Here is a 17,133-nt window from a genome sequence, read left to right on the forward strand (position 1 = left end):
AGCCTCCGCGGGAACGGGACAGAGCTCTCCCCACACACAGCCGCCTTGGAGAGCTGGAAGGGAACAACTCCAGCCACCTACTCCGGCCAAGATGCTCAGCCACCTCTCTGAACTCTGGAACCCTGGCCCCATGTCAGGGCCTCGGGAAAGCAGACAGGCAGGCATTCCAGCTCCCTGCCTGCCCCCGCTCCACTGTGACCCGAGGACAGAGCGTCTAACCCAGGTGCCTCTGGGCTCCCAGGCTGGCTTCAGCCCCAGCTTCTCTGCCCTCTTCCCATAATCTGCTACCTCCCCCAGGAACTCTGTGCCAAACGAGTCCTTGAAATTGATTTATTACTGGGCCCTCTCCCTGGGGTCTCCCTTTCTGGGGGATCTTGGTCCAGAGTGACAAGGTGAGAGGGCATGTGCCCCCTGAGACCGTGGGGCCAGGCCAGCCCAAGCTTGGCGCCCAGGCCCCGCTTCCCTGGAGAGGCCGATGCCTGCCGAGCCCGGCGGCTGCCGTGCCTGGGAGCCGTGCCCGCCTCACTCTCCTCTAGCTCTTCTTGGCCTCCTGCTCCCTGCGCCGGAGCTTCTCGCGCTGCCGCGCAGCCTTCTCCTGGGCCTTGCGCTCCTTCTCAGCAGCTGCTGCCAGCTCCTTCACCTTCCGCTTCACCAGTGCCCGGTCATGCGAGCTGCTGAGCCCCAGGCTCTGGGGGAGGAATCTGAGGGTGAGGGAAAGCACCCCAGAACCACCCCGGGTCCTCTGCGCCCCAGGTGTACCCTCTCCGGAGCTCCACCTGTCCTCTCTGAAGTGTGGCCTCTACCTGCCACGCTTGCCAATGGATCAGAACCCTCAGAGCAAGAATTTGGAGTGGGAGTAGCTGGGAGAGATGAGGGTGGAGAGTACCAGGCCCTTTACTGCCACCCCCTACCAATCCCAGCCTCCCATGATCCTTGGCTCCCATTCCTCTACTCAAGATTTCGGTTTGGGCATACCTGGCCAATCCCCAGATGCCCAGAGCTGGGGAGCTGGTGTGTTGGTGAGGCCCCTCCCCAGTCCTGAGACTTCTTGGGAGACTCCCCTCTCCTTCCCCAAGCAACATAGCAGAGGGTGGAAACAGACTACAAACTTCCCAGCACAGAGATCAGAAGCCCCTCCTGATCTCCCCCCACTACCTCCTGCCTCCAAGACTGAGAATCAGACAAGGTGGTCAGTGGAGAGGCCAGCTTCTCATGATACCAGAAGACTCATCAGAGTCAAGATCAGATGATACGCAGTCCTAGAGGTCAAGGTCTGGAGCTTTAAGGTCAAACTGAAGAATTGGGCTTGTGTTTCAAGTCAGACTGAGGACCCATGCTGGCGTGCAAAGATTAGGCCAAGGACCTTGCCTACAGATCAAGAGGTTGGGGGCAGTGGCCTCAGAGGAGGGACAAGGTCAGAATGAGGGGATCTCAATCCTTGAGGGTAGCCTCAGGCTCTGGCTGGGCCGGGGCCCTTTTACTCTGACCCACCTTCAGTTTGCTTCCATCCAGCTGCAGTAGCTGTGGCCCGTCCACCTGCTGCGCGGCAAACTCAGCGGCATACTGCTCCAGGTTGAGGCTGTGCAGCCACTGGCCCACCTGCTGACTGGTCCAGTGGTGGATAGTGGGGAGAGGTTCATCCAGGAACTGGGGTGGAGACCAAGGAGAAGAGGGGGATGACGCGGCCTGTGGCCCGCACGCCTGGCACAGTCAGAGGCCAGAGCTTGCTCACCTCATCTGAAGACTGGGACAGCGTGTGGTAGGGGTAGGAACACTTGGCCTCCTGCCGGGGACCACTCGGGATCTTGGGGCTGCTGCTGGGGGGTGTGGAGTCATCACTCAGGGTGGATTCCTAGACAGGAGAGAGTGCACGCCGCTAAGGAGAAAGCTTGACCCAGCCCGGGGAGTACCCCCTAATCCATCCACCCCCATCTGGATGGAGATGAAGTCCTGGATTAGGCACCAGGAGTTGCTCAGTGCACCCTACGCATGAGCCAGGAGCTGGGCAGGCACGTATGACATGGTGATTTGTGTGAGGCAGCAGGATCTGAGGCCTCAGGGAGGACATGGGGCTAGAACTGAGCCAGGCACAATAGTTAGCAGGAATGAAGGAGGTCTCAGACCGGGTGTTGATTCCTACAGGGAGTCAGCCAGGATTCCCCTAGGCTGCGTCAGGTGTCCCTGCCTTCTGCTTTCCCACCATGGCCTCTGGAGCCTGGCTGTAAGTGCCTGATTAGAGTTCCTTGTCATCACTACTAGACTGTGAACTCTCTGACGGGCTGGGCTGTGTCTGTTCACTGTGGTACCCCCAGGGCCAGCACGAGGGAAGGAAGAAAGGGAGGGCATGCTGAGAAGGAGGAAAGAAGGCCGTCTCCACTGAGAAGGGATCCCTTCTCCCCTGAGTTCCCAGCATCCTAATCTTCTCTGCCCCAGCTGCACGTAAGGAACAGAACCACAGAACAAGCATAGGGCTGGGGGTCACAGAGCCTGGCAACTCAATTTGTGCGTGTCTGTGGGAAGTCCCTTCTCCTGAGACAGGCCATAGGGCTAGAACTGAGCCAGGCAGAAAAGTTAGTGGGGATGCAGGAGACCTCAGGCTGGGTATACACCAGGGGAATCACAGTGTTCAGGGACGTGAGTTCAGTGGGTGAAGCAATGAATGAGTCAACAAAATAACCACTCAGAATCTGGACCAGCGAACAAGTGAATGCACAAATGCAGAGATGGATAAATAAACGGATCACTGAATGGCTCCGTGGAGGACAAACAGACTCGAGGAATGCCTGGGTGCCAGCCCGAGCCAGCGGGGAGTATGCCCGCATGTCACCCGAGCCTAAGGCCAGTCTGGGGGCAAGAAGGCCATGGACTTACCTGAGAAGCCGACTTCTTAGGGCTGAAGCTCTCATGTTTAGGCGAGCAGGCAGGGGAGGTGGTGCTGCCAGAGGACGCCGAGCCCTTGCCACTGTCTGTGAACCAGGAAAAGGGCAGGAACGGGGAGCCCCCCGACCTGCCGGACCCCTCCACCGACTCCCTGTGGAGAGAGCGCCCTGCATGGGTGTGGGCACCGAGCGGAGGACCAGGCCCACAGGAGTTGCGGGCGGAAGTTGTGGCTGAGGTGCTGTGTGTACCTCTTACCTACTGCCCATGGACAGGCGGTTGCTGCCCTTCTCCTTCCGGCTCTTGCTAGTGGATGCTCGGCGTAAGGTGACCCTGTGGGGGGAAGAGGGGAGTGGGGCAGCGCTGCCAACTCTGCTACCCTGTATCCCCCAGCCCCCACAGCTCCAAGCCTTTGGTCCCGGCCCATCCTCCACGCACCCCAGGTCCAGGAACTTCCGGCGAGTCTTCTTATCCAGGCCGATGGTGGGGCTGGCCGGCTCAGGTGGGCTGGCATCTCGGCTGTCATCTTTTGGGGAAGAGGAAAGGGAATAGCCTGTGTGGTGGCCTGCCTGCCTCCTTCAGCTGCCAGTGTGAGGTGGGGGAAATTCTCTTGACTTGGAATCATGCAACCTGGCTCTGGTCCCCTCCACTAGCTGTGTGACCTAGGACAAGCCACTTTAACTCTCTGAGCTTCCTTCATCTCACATGTGGGAAGAATAACGCCTGCCTATTTCATGGGACCTAATGGGATGTTGATGAAAGCCTGAAACAAACCATAAACCACTCCAAAAAGGTAGGGGCCACTGCTATTTAGTGTGAATTTTATCTTGGCCAACTTACAATCTTGCATCACATGTCGCTTCCTCCGAGAAGCCTTCCAGGGTGCTCCCAGCTAGGTCCTTTCACCCTTCTATGTGCTCTCCCACCACCGTGCACTTTTCTCACATAGCACTTCGTACAGCTTGTAACTATACATTTAATTAAGGAATGATTTGATCCATAAGGAATTATTTCATTGTTTCTCCCTGAAACTACAAGCCCCCTGAGAATGAGAACGGCATCTGTTTGCTCGCTTATGCGCCGAGTGCCCAGCAACGTCAGGCACATCGTAGGCGCTCAGTAGATGAATGAATGAAGCGTGGTGTTTAACTCCCCACAAGCCACCACCTCCCACTTGGTCCAGCCTTACGCTTCGGAGCTGCTGCGGTCCCCGCGTGCACCAGCAGGGGGCGCCGCGCGGGCCGCGCTCACCTTCGCTGTGCGGCTCTGCGCGCAGGTGGCGGCGCACAAAGCTGGGCGAGCTGTCCGAGGAGGGCGCGGAGCGAGGCGGCGAGCCGGAGGCGGCGGCCAGACCCTCGTGCGAAGCGGCGTTGTGTAGGGGCCGGTAGCGGGTGAGCGGCGAGGGTGGTGGCTCGTCCTCGTCCAGGCTGCGCCGTAACCCCGGAGGTTCCAGGCAGAACGAGCCCACAGCCGGAGACCCCGGACCCGAGTGCAAAGGCGAGCGGAGCCGGTGCAGAGGGCTCCCGCAGCCGTCGGTCACCTGCGGGAGAGGCAGCCGCTCACCCGCCATCCCCCCTCCCCACTTCCCGGAGGGGCTGGGAGCAGGGCTCACCTAATAATTTCCAAGGGAGCCTCCGAGGCGTGGAGCCCAGACTCCTTGGTCTTTGTGGGAACTGGGGGGTTTCCCCATGAGGGCAGAGTGGTGGCTGGGCAGTGACAGGTGGGAAATGGGGGCTTTCAGCCAGCCGCATAGGCTGGGGTTGAATCCCACTTCCTTCCATTACTGTGTGGCTTTGGTTATAGAACCTCTAAGCCTCAGTTTTCTCATCTGTAAAAGGGGGATGATAATCCCTTCCTTGAAAGGATGAAATGAGCCAGAAGTGAATGCAGCTCAAGGCTGTGAACATTTTCACGTCAGAAGCCTGGCTTGTGGTTTCCCTGGAAGAGCGGTTCGGAGGGGCTATCCAGGGGCCAGAAGAGTGGGTGGGGTATGTGTGATCGCAGGGTTGCCCCAACCTTGCCTCCAGGCCCGTCGGAGCCTTCGCCGTCCTCCGCAGAGCTGGCACTGTCCCGAAGCCTGGAGCGGGAAGGCCGATGTCTGCGGCCCTTGGCCAGCAGTTGGGCCCGGGCTTTGTGTAAACTGCTGTCCAGTCTGACGGTCTCTGGCACAGCCAAGTCCAGGTCTACAAACCGGGTGAAGGGGTCAGAGAACAGACGCATGAGGAGAGCAAGCCCCAGAGGCCCACCTCAAATGGCCACCTGAACTCACATCCCAGGCAGTCAGCGAATGTTTCCAAGTGCCGGGCACTGGGAGTGCAGCTGAAAAGGGCAACGTTCTCTCAGACTCCGGGGAGCCCGACATGTCGGCACATAGATACCGCAAGGTGATGGGACCTCTCACAGACACAGGGGGACAGGACCACCCTGTTTTGATGGGTCAGAGGACCCGCCAAAGTTGGGTCTTCCGGTCTGGGTGGGAGTTTATGAGAGGAAGTTACCAAGACCGGGAAGTAGGGAAGTGGGGCAAAGGGGCACCTCCAGGGCAATTGGAGGGTAGGTTTGTGGAGGGAAGGGCTGGGGGATGAGCCTGGAGAGCTCACAGAAATAATGGCTACCACTGAAGTGCCTACCACGCTCCAGACAATGTGTGTATGTGTGTTTATCGCCTTGTCTACTCAAAACCCAGCAGACTAGGGACAGCTATTATGCACACTTTAGAGCTGGGCAAACTGAGGCTCAGAGAGGTTAAGGCTCTTGACTGAAGCCGCCAGCTAGCAGCGGTTTGGGATCGGAGCCTGGCTAGCCTGGCCCCCGAGACTGGCCCTGCTGCGGACACTGGCTTGCCGCGCCACGCTCACATGCTCCGGATCACCCTCAGAGAAGCACTGTTGAGCATCTGGAGGGCTCTCCGTTAACCCGGAGCAGAGGGATTCCCTCCCCCAACTCCACGCCATACACACACCTAAGCCAGTGGCAGAAGCAGGGAGGAAAACCCTCAGTGCCTGGAAGCCTGTCTCTCCTGTCCTGGGGAGTGTGGCCCAGGGCTAGATCCTGGATGAGGACATGGAGGAAGGGTAGGCAGACCCAACAGATCATGTATAAATCCCCACGCTCCTAGCTTCCTAAGCCCTCACTGTGCACATGGGTCTCCAGGCAGAAAAGGTTCTTCCCAGACCTCAGGATGGGTTAAGACGGTCCTTCCTCACTCCATCCCCAGCAATCTCAGGGACCCCCGTCCCATCACCCATGCCCGTTCTGTGTTGCCTGCTCCTCCTCCTCTGGTCTGCAGATACCCCCTAACCACCCCAGTGGCTCTCCTGGCTTAACTACTATCTGCGTCGATTTCCAGCCCTGCCCCTCCCCAGAATTCCAAGCCTAGGCAGTTCAGTACCTGCCGGGGAACTTGTCATATCAAGGCCCCAGGTACCTAAAACTCAATCCATCAAAACAAACTTACAACCTTTCCTCAAACTGGCTTTTCCTCTGTTCTCTGGCTCAGTGAAAGGCCCCATCCTCCACCCAGTCACCGCAAGCAGTCACCCGATTCAGACAGCTCTGAGCTACCCTGCCCCCTTAGCTCCAGACCCCGTTGGTCATTCGGGGGTCCAGCTGCCTACTTGGCATCTCCATTTAGATGTCCAATGCGCATCTTCAACGTGCATGTCAAATGTGGGCTCCCCACCCCCCAGCTGCTCTCCCAGTCTGCCCAGCTCAGCAAATGGCAGCGTCATCCTTCCAGCTGCTCAGGCCGAACCCCTGGAGTCCTCGCCGGCTCCTTTCTCCCTCCCACCCTACAGGCCGATCCATCCACAGTTCCTGTTAGTGCTACTTCTGAAATATATCTAGGCATACTGAAATATTTATGGTGAAATGACAAGATGTTTTGGATTGGGTTCAAAATAATCCCGGGGAAGAGGAGCGAGTGTGCAAGGGGACGCAGGTGGAGCAAGACTATCGGTGAGCGGACGACGGTGAGGCTGAGAGATGAGTATCTGCGTATGAGGGAGGGCACAGTGCTATCCTCTCCACTGTTGATTTCCCACAATAAAATGTTGTTTGTATGTGTCCGTGTTACACTCATACAGGTATACGTATGGGGAGAAAGAGGAGAGAGAGTGTGCAGAAGAGTAGGGGAGCAGGAGGAGAGGGGAGAAGAAGAAAGGCAGGGAGGAGAGGGGAGGGGGGGAGGGGAGACGAGAAAGGGACTCCTCCCAGCCGGTGTAGGTCACCATCCCCTCTTGCCTCACAGCTGGTATTCCCTCCTCCTCCTTTTCCCATTTACAGTCTATTTTCAACACAGCTGCCAGAGTGATCCTGATAAAACCTGTCAGCCCATGTCACTCCTCGATTCCGAACCGTCCAGTGACTTCCATCTCACTCAGAGAAAGAACCAAAGCCTCCCAGTGGCCTCCCAGACAGTGTCTGGGCTGCCTTCGGAGCTTCTGCTTCCCGTCCGCTCCCTCCCTCCACGCCAGCCATCCGGGCCTCCTGGCTCTTCCTCCTGCAAGCCTATCCTGCCCCTCAGGGCCTTTGCACTGCCTCCTCCTGTCCTGCAAGACTCTAGCCACAGATTTCTGCACAGTTCTTCCCTCACCTCCTTCAGGTCTTGGCTTAAATGCTTGCATTGAGGACTTCCCTGACCAATCAATTTATAATACCTCCCAGAACCTCCACACCAATTTATAATACCCCAGGACCTCCACACCTATCATTCCTTAGCACGTTATATATTTTACTTATTTAGTGTATTGTTTCTCTCCATCCTTTAGAATGCCAGCTCCACTAGGGCAAATGGTTTTATTTTGCTCACTGTTCTAACACAGGCATAGAGTAGTGCCTGGTACACTGTGGTTAGTAAATGTTATTTTAATGAAAGAACAGATTTGCCTCCTCATACCCCTGGAACCTGGCCTCTTCTCTCCAATAGGACTGAATTGCCGTAGCTCAGACCTTCACCAGCTGTCCCTCTCCCTCTCCCCCCTCCCCCCATCATCCCAGAGCACGGCCTCAGCATTGGTCGTCTTGGTTCCTGCTCCTGATGTGTGCCAGGCTCCCTGCCCACTTTCCGTAAGCTGGAAGGAACTCCCTAAAGCACGTTTCTGACTGTCCCATCCTCTCCTGCTTTTAAAACCCTGGGCGGAGGGTCAAGGGTCCAGGGTGGAGAGTGGCCATCCAAACATAAAGACCATGCCCCGTAGCCCTCCACTCCAGTCCTGAGGGGCCCCGCGCGCACTCCCACGAGTCGCCCGCATTCCCTCCTCGGCACAGCACGCTCTTCCTGCACGCCTTGGTTAAGAGCAGAAGCCTTGGAGACAGATGGCCTGGGCTGAATCCAGTTCTGCCACTTGCTGGCTGGGCGGTCCTGAACAAGTTACTTACACTTACCTAACAGCCTCTTTGTGTGTAAAGTGGGGTCATAATAGTAGTGTCTTCCTCACGGGGTGGTTGTGAGCATTAAATAAGATGATCCATATAAAGTGCTCCGCCATAATGCCTGCGATTTGGTAAGGGCGCATAGGCACTGGCTGCTGGCGGTGATAGTTGGAATAGTATGAAGCCGCTTATACTGATACCTGAATACCTGCCTCTACCTTCGTTTCCCGCCTCCATCCCTGCGTGCCTGCTGCTGTCTCTGCTCCGTCACTCGCCACCCCTTGTGTGGCCCTCAACTCTGGCATGTCACCTCGTCTCCTCCCCTGACTCTGGACAGCCACACCTCTTCAGGCTTGCCACTGCGATCTGGCTGGGAACGAGTGTCCCATGCCGGTCTACACAGCAGAGCATGACACCCTTGACTGTCCACCGTGTACCCTGAGAGCCTGGTGTGGGGCCTGGCAGAGGGTAGGTGCTCAGTAGTCGTTTGACAAATTGAAGCAAAGCCACACCTCCAAGGACTGTGCAGAGCCGGTTAGACATGGACTCCAGATACACGCAAGTGCCCGATGAGGGTCACTGACAAGCACACGTTCTGTCCCATCCCACACTAGTCACGGGGGCTTCATTATTGGCCCCTCTGCTTGCCCCTGTGCTAGGATCCAAGCTCCGTGAGGGCAGTGGCTTTGCCTGGCTTGTTCTGTGCTCTCTCCCCAGGGCCTAGAACAGAACCTGGCACACATGAGAGGCTCTCGTATTTGTCGAATGGATGAAGAAGACAGGGAGTGCCTGGGAGGATTCTATTTCAGATGAGGCAGCCAGGCTGGGGTCTGGGTGACGATAAAGAGTCCAAGTTGTAGAAAGAACAAGAAGGGATGATGTGGTCATGGGCTCGGAGTGTCTGAGGACCAGCAGGGGCCAGAGCAGCCTGCAGGGAGAGGGGACTGGGCTGGCTGAAGGGGAAGGGCGGCCAGGCAGGCAGCGGTAGTGGTGTGGAGAGGGGAGGGGTTGTCAAAGGACTGCTATCCTGGACTCCAGGTTCGACACCGCTGCTCTGGTCCCTGAGCTGCCCCTGCTTCACCTCTGGTGTTTCCAGACCCTGAGACTGAGCCCGGGAAGGGAGCCTCTGTCCCCTGATACGTAATCTCCAGGCATTGCCTGGAAGTGGCGAGGAGTGAGGACGGAGGGCTGACGACAGGGCAATGGCTATTACTTCCTGAGTTCCCACTGTGCTGGGCACCAGTCTAAGTGCTTCACAATTGCTAGCTCACTTAAACCTCCCCACAACCCTGTGCGAAGGAGACTCCGGGAATCCCCAGGCAGCCTGCCGATGGCCAGTGAGGAGGAGGCCGGGGGCGCAGGCAGCCTGGCGACAGGGGCTCGGCGAGGGACTACCAAGCCCCCATGCCTCCTCTGAGTCCCAGGTGGGGGTGACCTCTGAGTCCGAATCCTCATTGTACATGTGGGGAAACTGAGGCTGGGAGAGGAAAGGTGTGACCCAGGGCGCAGAGGTCATAAGCCAGGACCCTTGCCCCTCGGGGCTGCTAGGACCAAGCTGGCGCCCAGCCACCGTCAGTCACATGGTGGGATGCACAGCGGTACTCTCCCTGCTTTTGATTTCCCACAATAAAATATTGTTTCTACGTGTCTGTGTTACACAGACACACATATATGCTTATGTATGGGGAGACAGAGGGCCAGGAGAGGGGCCCTTTCCCCCTGACTCTGGGCCACATCGGGACCTTGGTCCTCTTACCTTGGAGGGTCCAGGGAACAAGGTAGGGCCATTCTCTCTCCAGTCCCTTGGTCTGCCAGGCCCCCTCACCTATTCCATCCTTCCCTCTGGACCCCTCCTCCCACTCCTGCAGGGAGTCACTCTGTCCCAGGGCAGTGGGAAATCTTGAATATTTAATTGCCTTTCTCATCAGGAAGCTGGCAGGGCTGGTACTACCTCAGCAGGTCAGGGAGAAGGAAAACAGGAAGGGTTGGGGTAGGAGGGGGGGCCAAGAAGCCCCAGAAAGGGGAGCTCATCTCCGTCAGGCCAGAGGTCAGGCCAGGCCTGGGTGGAGACAGAGCAGCTGGGAGTGGGAGGCCCAGGGCAGTTCAGGACTCGGGGAGAGTCCCAGGGGCAAGCCCTCCACTGCACAGGCCCAGGGAGGGCGAGTGGAAAGCAGCGGTCCCCAGGAGCCGGGAGGCAGCAGCTCCTGGCGTTGCCAGGGCCTGCGGCGGCTGTGCCAGGGGAGAATGAGGTGAGCAAGGGGGGTGGGGAGGAACGGGGGAAAGGTAGAGATGAGGGGAAGGCAGGGGAGGAGCTGGGAGACCCTGTGGCTTTCTACTCCCAGGAGCCCCTCAAGGTCATGCCCACAAACGTTAAGTTCTGAAAGCTGCACACATGTTACTACAGGCTTCAGGTGCTTCTTTCCCAAGTTCCTCCATGTTCCCTTTGCTCACTGACTCCTTCCACCAAATCCAGCTGGGAAACAGCCTTTCTACCCCGTTGCATGCTGGGAACTATGCTCTGCCTGGAGGTTTTTCTCCAATCCACACAATACAAAGACTGCAGGGGGTAAATGACCCTGCAGGCAGGTGTGTGCCTGCACCTCAGTGTGTGCTGAGGCTGAGTGTGTGTTATTTCTGTGCACATCCATGCAGAGTGGGGTCCCTTATTTATGCAACTTAAAAGTAGTTGTCACCTGTGCTGGGAGATACAGGTGTAGAGCACAATGACTGAGAGCAGGGAGTTAGGCAGTCTGGAGTCCCAGCTCTGCCACTGAGCTGCCGTGTCGTCTTTAAAGCCGGTCACTTCGGCGCTCTGTGCCCTAGGCTCCTTGTCTGTAAAATGGGCACGCTTCTTAGCGTTATTGCGGGAATTCAGTGAAACAGTGCGTGTGAGGTGGGGGTGCAAGCCTAGGACCTGGCATGAGACAAGCACTTAATAAATGGGGATTCTTATTAATATTGCTGCTGTTGTAACTGTCCTGTCACTCAGACAGTAGTGACAAAGGATCAGGCTGTAAGACCCCAACACACACTTACACACACACACTAAAGTCCCCAAAGGACTTCTGCCTCCTCACCCCTCACTCCCACCGCCCCCCAACCCGCCCCGCGCCGCCGAACAGAACTTACCAAAAACCTCATCAGCGGGTTCTCGGAGCTTTGAAGAAGCCATGACTCAAAAGAGCTGGGAAGGACAAGGTGGGAGAGAGGGAGAGAAAAAGATAGTAGGTAAGAGGTTCAGGTTGGTGGAGGCCAGGGAGCAGATCCTGGCCTCTGGCCCCTCCCCCGCCTCAGAACCCTTCCTGTGGCTGTCCCCCGCCCCCCACCGCCGGCCCCCGGAAGGGAAGTTATCTGAACGGTAGCCCAGGCCGCAGAGGTCAGGGCCGGAGGCGGAGGCAGGTCCAGGGCGTAGACTCGGGGCCGCGTCCTGCAGTCACGGTCCCTTCTGATCTGCTGTGTGCCTCCGTGCAGGTCACTGAACTCTTCCCCTTTACTCTCCTGGGCCTTTCTATCCCCTCAAAACTTTTAATCATCATGAATTGTCCCACAGAAAATGTAGGAGACATCATAGAGATTAATAAATCCAGTCCTCTCGTTTTACGAATAAGGAAACAGGAGAATGACTGGCCCAAGGTCATGTAACAAGTTAATGGCAATCAGGACCAGGACTCAGGTTCTTACATCCATCTCTATACCTACTTCACTACTTATCCATCCATATACTTGCGCATCTATCCATCCATTATCCATCCATCCATCTACCCATCTTTGCATCCATCAGTCCATACTATCCACCCATCGTTTGGTCCATCTCCCAGTCATGCTCCCCCTACGCCCATCACTGGTGTGCTCGCTCCTTGCCTTCCTGAATTCTGAGCTGTTCAGGAAGCTGGTGCCATCAGCAACAGAGCCACTGTTCCTGACAAACTCACAGTTCTAGACAAACTCACAGATGCCGGAGGGTATGAGGTGTACTCACAGCACAACAGTGGACGGCCAAATCTCTGTGATGCGTCAACTATGTTCTCGGAAGAAGCGTGGGTGGGGAGGAGGGTTGGTTTTGTGTTTTTGGTGGGAAGCAAGAAGGAGGGCAGGTGGGGAAGCGGGATATGTGCGGCTGAAACAGTTGGGGCAGGCTCCCTAGCAGACACAGGATTGCCGCAGCCAAAGCCAAGGCCTGGGTGTCAGAGGGGCGGGGACACACTGCATTGCTGGGACACCGTCTTCAGTTGGTCCTAACACTCAGGTCTGCACGAGAAGGGCAGGGCACTGGGCTGGACCATACAAGGGGCTGGCAGGGGAAGGAGAGCTGGGCCACATGCCTGCTGGGGTCTTTTCCAACCTTCCTGTTATTACGTAGACATCATCTCACTGACAGCCAGCCAGGCTTGGGGTTCTTAGTATTCCCACTTTACAGAAGGGAAAACCAAGATGCAGGAGACAGTTGGCAGAACTCAACCTTGACCCCCGTCTCCAGCCTTATCCTGGGTGATGATCTGCATTGTGCTCATGAGGAAAGGGCACTGAAGAGAGAAAGGCAGTGGGAGGAGAGCGGGCCCATAATGGCTAGACCTGGGAGAAGCAGGCTGCATGGATGCTTGGGGCTGAAAGTAGGAATCAGAAGGGGCCAGGGACACAGGTCCTTCAAGAACCCTGCTGCCGTTTTTCAAGTCTGGGTGTTAGCAGCAAAGAAGTTTTAGGACCTCTCTTCCTGTCCCGAAGGGCCAGATGGCAAAGGAGCCTGCCCCTAAGAATAAACCAAGTTTCTTCATTCAATCACAAAGCTTCATCTGACCAAGACACAGCTGCCACCTCCTCCAGAAAGCTGTCCTGGATAGCCCTCCCACCCCTGATTTGTCTTCATAATTTCTAAATCCATCCTTCCCTAACCACTGGGAGATGAGGAATTTATCATACTTCATCGATTCCCTAACTGGGTCATAGCTCTCCCACATCCGATGGGAGCTCCCCGGGTTGCGGGGGGGTGGGGACAGTATTCCCCACCAGACTGGGGACCCTCTGAAATAAGCATGGAGGCTCCCTGGGGGCAGCTGTGGTGCCTCCTCCCTTAGACTGCTTGACACAGAGATCTTATGTGGTCTTTATTCAGGGTCCCATCCAGGGTGGGGACCCCCTTGTGAAAGGAGTCCTCTTTCAGGCCCCCTCTGGGGAGGGAGGGCTGGGGCTTCCAGCTCACACCTGCACCCAATCCATCCTGATTCAGCACAAACTGCTTTCTTTCCCTCCCTTCAACAACTACCTCCCTGGGGTGTGTATGGCGGGCCCTCCTTACTTACTCTGAGGAGCAGGACTTCCAGGAGGTCACCACGCCCCTCCCACCCAATCCCCTCATTCCAAACTGAGCCATCACACTCCTGCGCACACATTCATATACACACACACCCAGCCAGGTAACTGCCACAGGGTGGAAATGAATCTGTCCCTCTGCACAAAGTCTGGGCTCCCATTCTACTGGGCCACTCCTTCCAATTTCCCCGAGGAGGTGCACCAATGACCTTTGAACCTTCTCTGGGAGAAAAGGAGACAGGTGAGCTGGAGGCTTCCTGGAACCCAGGGGAAGGAGAGAGAAAGGGGCACAGCCCTGGAGAGAGAATTGGTAGTAGAAACAGACAGGTTGTGGGGGGTGGGGTGGGATTGTCAATTCACCGAGCTGCAGAGAAAAGGAAGAAAGAGCACTCAAGAGATGAAGCAGAGAGTGGGGCCAGGGAAAGCAGGAGTGGAGAGGGCCGCGGGCAGTGCTGAGTGAGGCCCGAGGGATGGGTGCGAAGACAGAAGGAGACTCTGCTGCCCGGAGAGGGACGGCCCCCAGAGAGGCAGGCTAGAGGAAAGGCGCCCTGAAACAGCAGAAAGGGACCAAGAGAGAAGTACAACTGGGAAAGGCTGGGAAAGACTGGCCAGGAGAGGAGGCTCGGGGTAGGGGGAGGCAGTAGCGCAGCTAGAGACGCGGAGACCCTCTCCCGTAGGCCTAGGCTTGGTCGGGGCTTCCGGCAAGCGTCGGTTCCCCCACCCCCACCCCACCCCCCTGCCCAGCGCCGCTGGACAAGGGGTGGGGGTGGAGGGCAGGGCACCTACTGCACTCTGAGGGCCCCTATGCGCGCCCCCCACCTCCACCCCACGCCATCAAAGCCTCACGGCCAGTTTCTTTCCAATCCATCAGTGCAACTCCGCGCCGGGCAAGAAAGAGTTAAGCCCTCTCCCCCCTCCTCCCACACCAGTTTTTTAAATTAATTTATCTGGGTGGCGGGCGGGAGGGAGAGGATTAGGGACACAAATCCTATCTCCGCCCCCTCCCCTGACAGCCCGGCACCCTAGCTCTCCGCAGCCCCCTTAGGGATAGGGGAAGAAAGGCCCTTGTCGCTTCACTCCAACCTCACTCGGGGTCCCAGAGCGAGCCAGAGTAAGCTCCCGGCTCCGCTTCCCCGTCCACCTCGGGGTCCTTGAGGTCCCGGCCCCTCACCTCCAGCATCAGTCATCTTCAGCGTCCGGCACCTAAGGAAACCCTCGGGCCCATGGTGCTCCGGGCGGGGGCCGGGCGGGAGAGGGGCGGGGGCCGTCACCCCGGCCGCGGGGGGCTCCGGGCTGGCTCGATCCGCTCCATCCCGGGAGTGGGGTGGGGATTGGCAAGGAGGGTCCAGGAGTCGGAGGGAGGGGGGGCGTGTGGGGAGAGATGGAGAAGGTTTGTAGGAAACAGGAGGCGCGGGCGGGGCTGGACCAGAAGACCTGACGGGAGGATGCTCCGTGCGTGTGCGTGAGTGTTGTGTGCGTGTGTGCGTGTGTGTGTGTGCGTGCGTGTGTGTGTGTGTGTGTGTGTGAGAGAGAGAGAGAGAGAGAGAGAGAGAGAAAGAGAGAGAGAGAGAGAGCGCGCGCGCGCGAGAGCACCACCTCCCCGCCCCGCCCCCCAGGCCCCACCGGACGCGGATCCCCGCCTTGCAGGCCGCTGCGCGTCGCGTCGCGTCGACGGGGGTCCTCGGGGGTCCCCAGGAAGGGGCGATACGGGGGGCGCGTGGCGGGGAGGCCGGGCGCCCAGGAGACAAAGAGCGGGAGTAGGGTGTAGCGGAGGGAGGGGGCGGATGCAGAGCTCGCGGAGGGGCGGATGCGGCCCGCGTCGCGGCCGGGCCAGGGGATTCCGAGTTGTTGATACTTCTCAGCCCGCGGGAGCTGGAGCGGGGGGAACGGCCCCTCCTCAGGACACGCGGGGCTTCCGCCTCCTCTGCCAGGTCCTTGAAGGCTCCTGAATCAACCACTCAGCAGACATTCACCGAGTGGTCTTTTGCGCGGAGGCCAGAGGGGACGGCGGGGAGCAGAACCCACCCGGTCCCGGCCATCGGAGCTCGCGGCGTAGTCACAGGGAAAGACGGTCAGGGAGGTCCTCACAAGCTCGGGTGCTATGGGGCCTAGTTCACCGAGGATACCTCAACGCTGGGAGAGCGCACGGGGTGGGGTGCAGTGGGGGTTGGTGGGGGGCGGCAGGGGGTGGAGGTGATCAGAAGGATCCCGGGAGGAGGATATGTGGTGGCTACCCCTGCAGGCAAGGACAGGGTAGAATGGCTAGTGGGGCGTGGGGTGTAGGGGGAGAGACGAAGAATGAGGCCGCAGAGACGGGGGTGAAGCGGGGGCAAGAGGGCTTGCACTTTATCCTCAGCCCTAGGGGAAAAAAGTAGCAGAGGAGGGAGAGGCTCAGACTTGCATTTTAGAAGGAACGCTTGGCTCCTCTGTGGAGACGGGGCCAGGGAAGGCAGGGACATCCCTCCTGAGGCTGTTGAGAGATGATGACGGTGCCATTCAGGAGGTAGAAGTGAAGAGATTGACTGGCATTTGGGGACTGGCTGGCCGCTGAGGGAGAAGGAGGGGTCTGCGATGTCTGCAGGGCTTGGCCCTGGAGGTGGAGCTGACAGGGATGAGGGGATGAGAGGGATGAGATCAGACTTGGACCTGGTGAGCTGGAGGTGGAGGCAGGCCAGCTGGGAGAGATAATGTAAAAATCAACAACCAGCTATCCAACTGTGACGGCTTGGGAGGTGCTCCTATCACCCCCATGTACAGAGGGGAAAACAGAGACCTCAAGGTGGTGAGGTTGGATTGGAGCCCAGAGCTCGGGAGAAGGGTGTGGTCGCCAGGAAGGGTTCCCCAATGGCCAGTGTCTCTGCAGTCTCAGGTCTCCGAGGGGCTGTGAGAGATGGCATGTTGAGCCAGGATGGTCTTGGGACTGTAAGGACAGAATGAATAACTTTAGGGGCTGAAGGTATCTAAGGAGATCCGTGGGAGCCTGGCAGGGGTGTCTCTGGGTGTCTTCAGAATCTGCTGGCAGCCATCGGGTGCAGGTTAGACAGTGGAGATCTGGAGAGGGACTGGTGACTCTGGTGACAGCCTGTCAGGGCTATGTCTGGGGTCTTCAGAGAGGACACGGCTTGCAGGCATCGGGTGAGATCTGGGTGGTAGGCTGGAATGGGGAGATTGATTATACTGCCCCTGTGGGGAGTGGGGAGATGATGAGTCTGTAATGTCAGTGCTGGGAGCGGGGCCAGGTTCTGTGGGAGGGGGTCTGCCAGGCCATGTGACCTGGGAGGACCCCCTATTCCTAGTAATGCCTAAGCTTCTGGGAAGTAAGAAAACCCCTATCAGATTTCCTTTCCTGATGGCAAGTGTTGGAGTTGTGGCAAACCTGCCTTACCTGCTAAGAACAGGGCAGGTGGTAGTGCCCATAGCCACTTGACACACAGCCCCAAACTTGGACACACCTCATGGGCAAGTCACATCTCAAGCCTGAGAAACTCTCAACAAAGTCACGCACAGCACCCCCAGCCACCACACTTAGGCTTAGACGCTGGCAGGGGTGGCCACTTGGCCCACCTTTCGGAACAT

General features: G+C 58.0%; 1 protein-coding gene across 1 annotated transcript; it reads right to left on the reverse strand.

Moving 5' to 3' along the window:
* Positions 1-532: 532 nt before the first annotated feature.
* On the reverse strand, positions 533-15,063 carry SAMD14 (sterile alpha motif domain containing 14). The gene is made up of 10 exons (XM_054585387.1): positions 14,729-15,063; positions 11,380-11,434; positions 4,894-5,060; positions 4,129-4,417; positions 3,316-3,403; positions 3,136-3,210; positions 2,872-3,031; positions 1,733-1,852; positions 1,492-1,647; positions 533-688 (listed from the first exon to the last, which is right to left on the reverse strand). The coding sequence occupies exons 2-10, from the start codon at positions 11,420-11,422 to the stop codon at positions 533-535; spliced, it is 1,254 nt and encodes a 417-aa protein (XP_054441362.1). The 5' UTR covers positions 11,423-11,434; positions 14,729-15,063.
* Between the last annotated feature and the right edge of the window lie 2,070 nt (positions 15,064-17,133).

Source organism: Pteronotus mesoamericanus, unplaced genomic scaffold (assembly GCF_021234165.1).
Source record: "Pteronotus mesoamericanus isolate MK-2021 breed Mesoamerican mustached bat unplaced genomic scaffold, CSHL_Meso_final contig_84, whole genome shotgun sequence".
Classification (NCBI taxonomy): domain Eukaryota; kingdom Metazoa; phylum Chordata; class Mammalia; order Chiroptera; family Mormoopidae; genus Pteronotus; species Pteronotus mesoamericanus.

Bases quoted from the DNA above. Each gene is read 5' to 3' on its own strand.
- SAMD14 (XM_054585387.1), bottom strand. From the start codon at position 11,422: ATGGCTTCTTCAAAGCTCCGAGAACCCGCTGATGAGGTTTTTG. The intron at 4,418-4,893 runs GTTGGGGCAACC...CCTCTCCCGCAG, and splicing joins CCGACGGGCCTGGAGGCAAG to GTGACCGACGGCTGCGGGAG. The intron at 3,032-3,135 runs GTAAGAGGTACA...CTCTCTCCACAG, and splicing joins CGCCTGTCCATGGGCAGTAG to GGAGTCGGTGGAGGGGTCCG.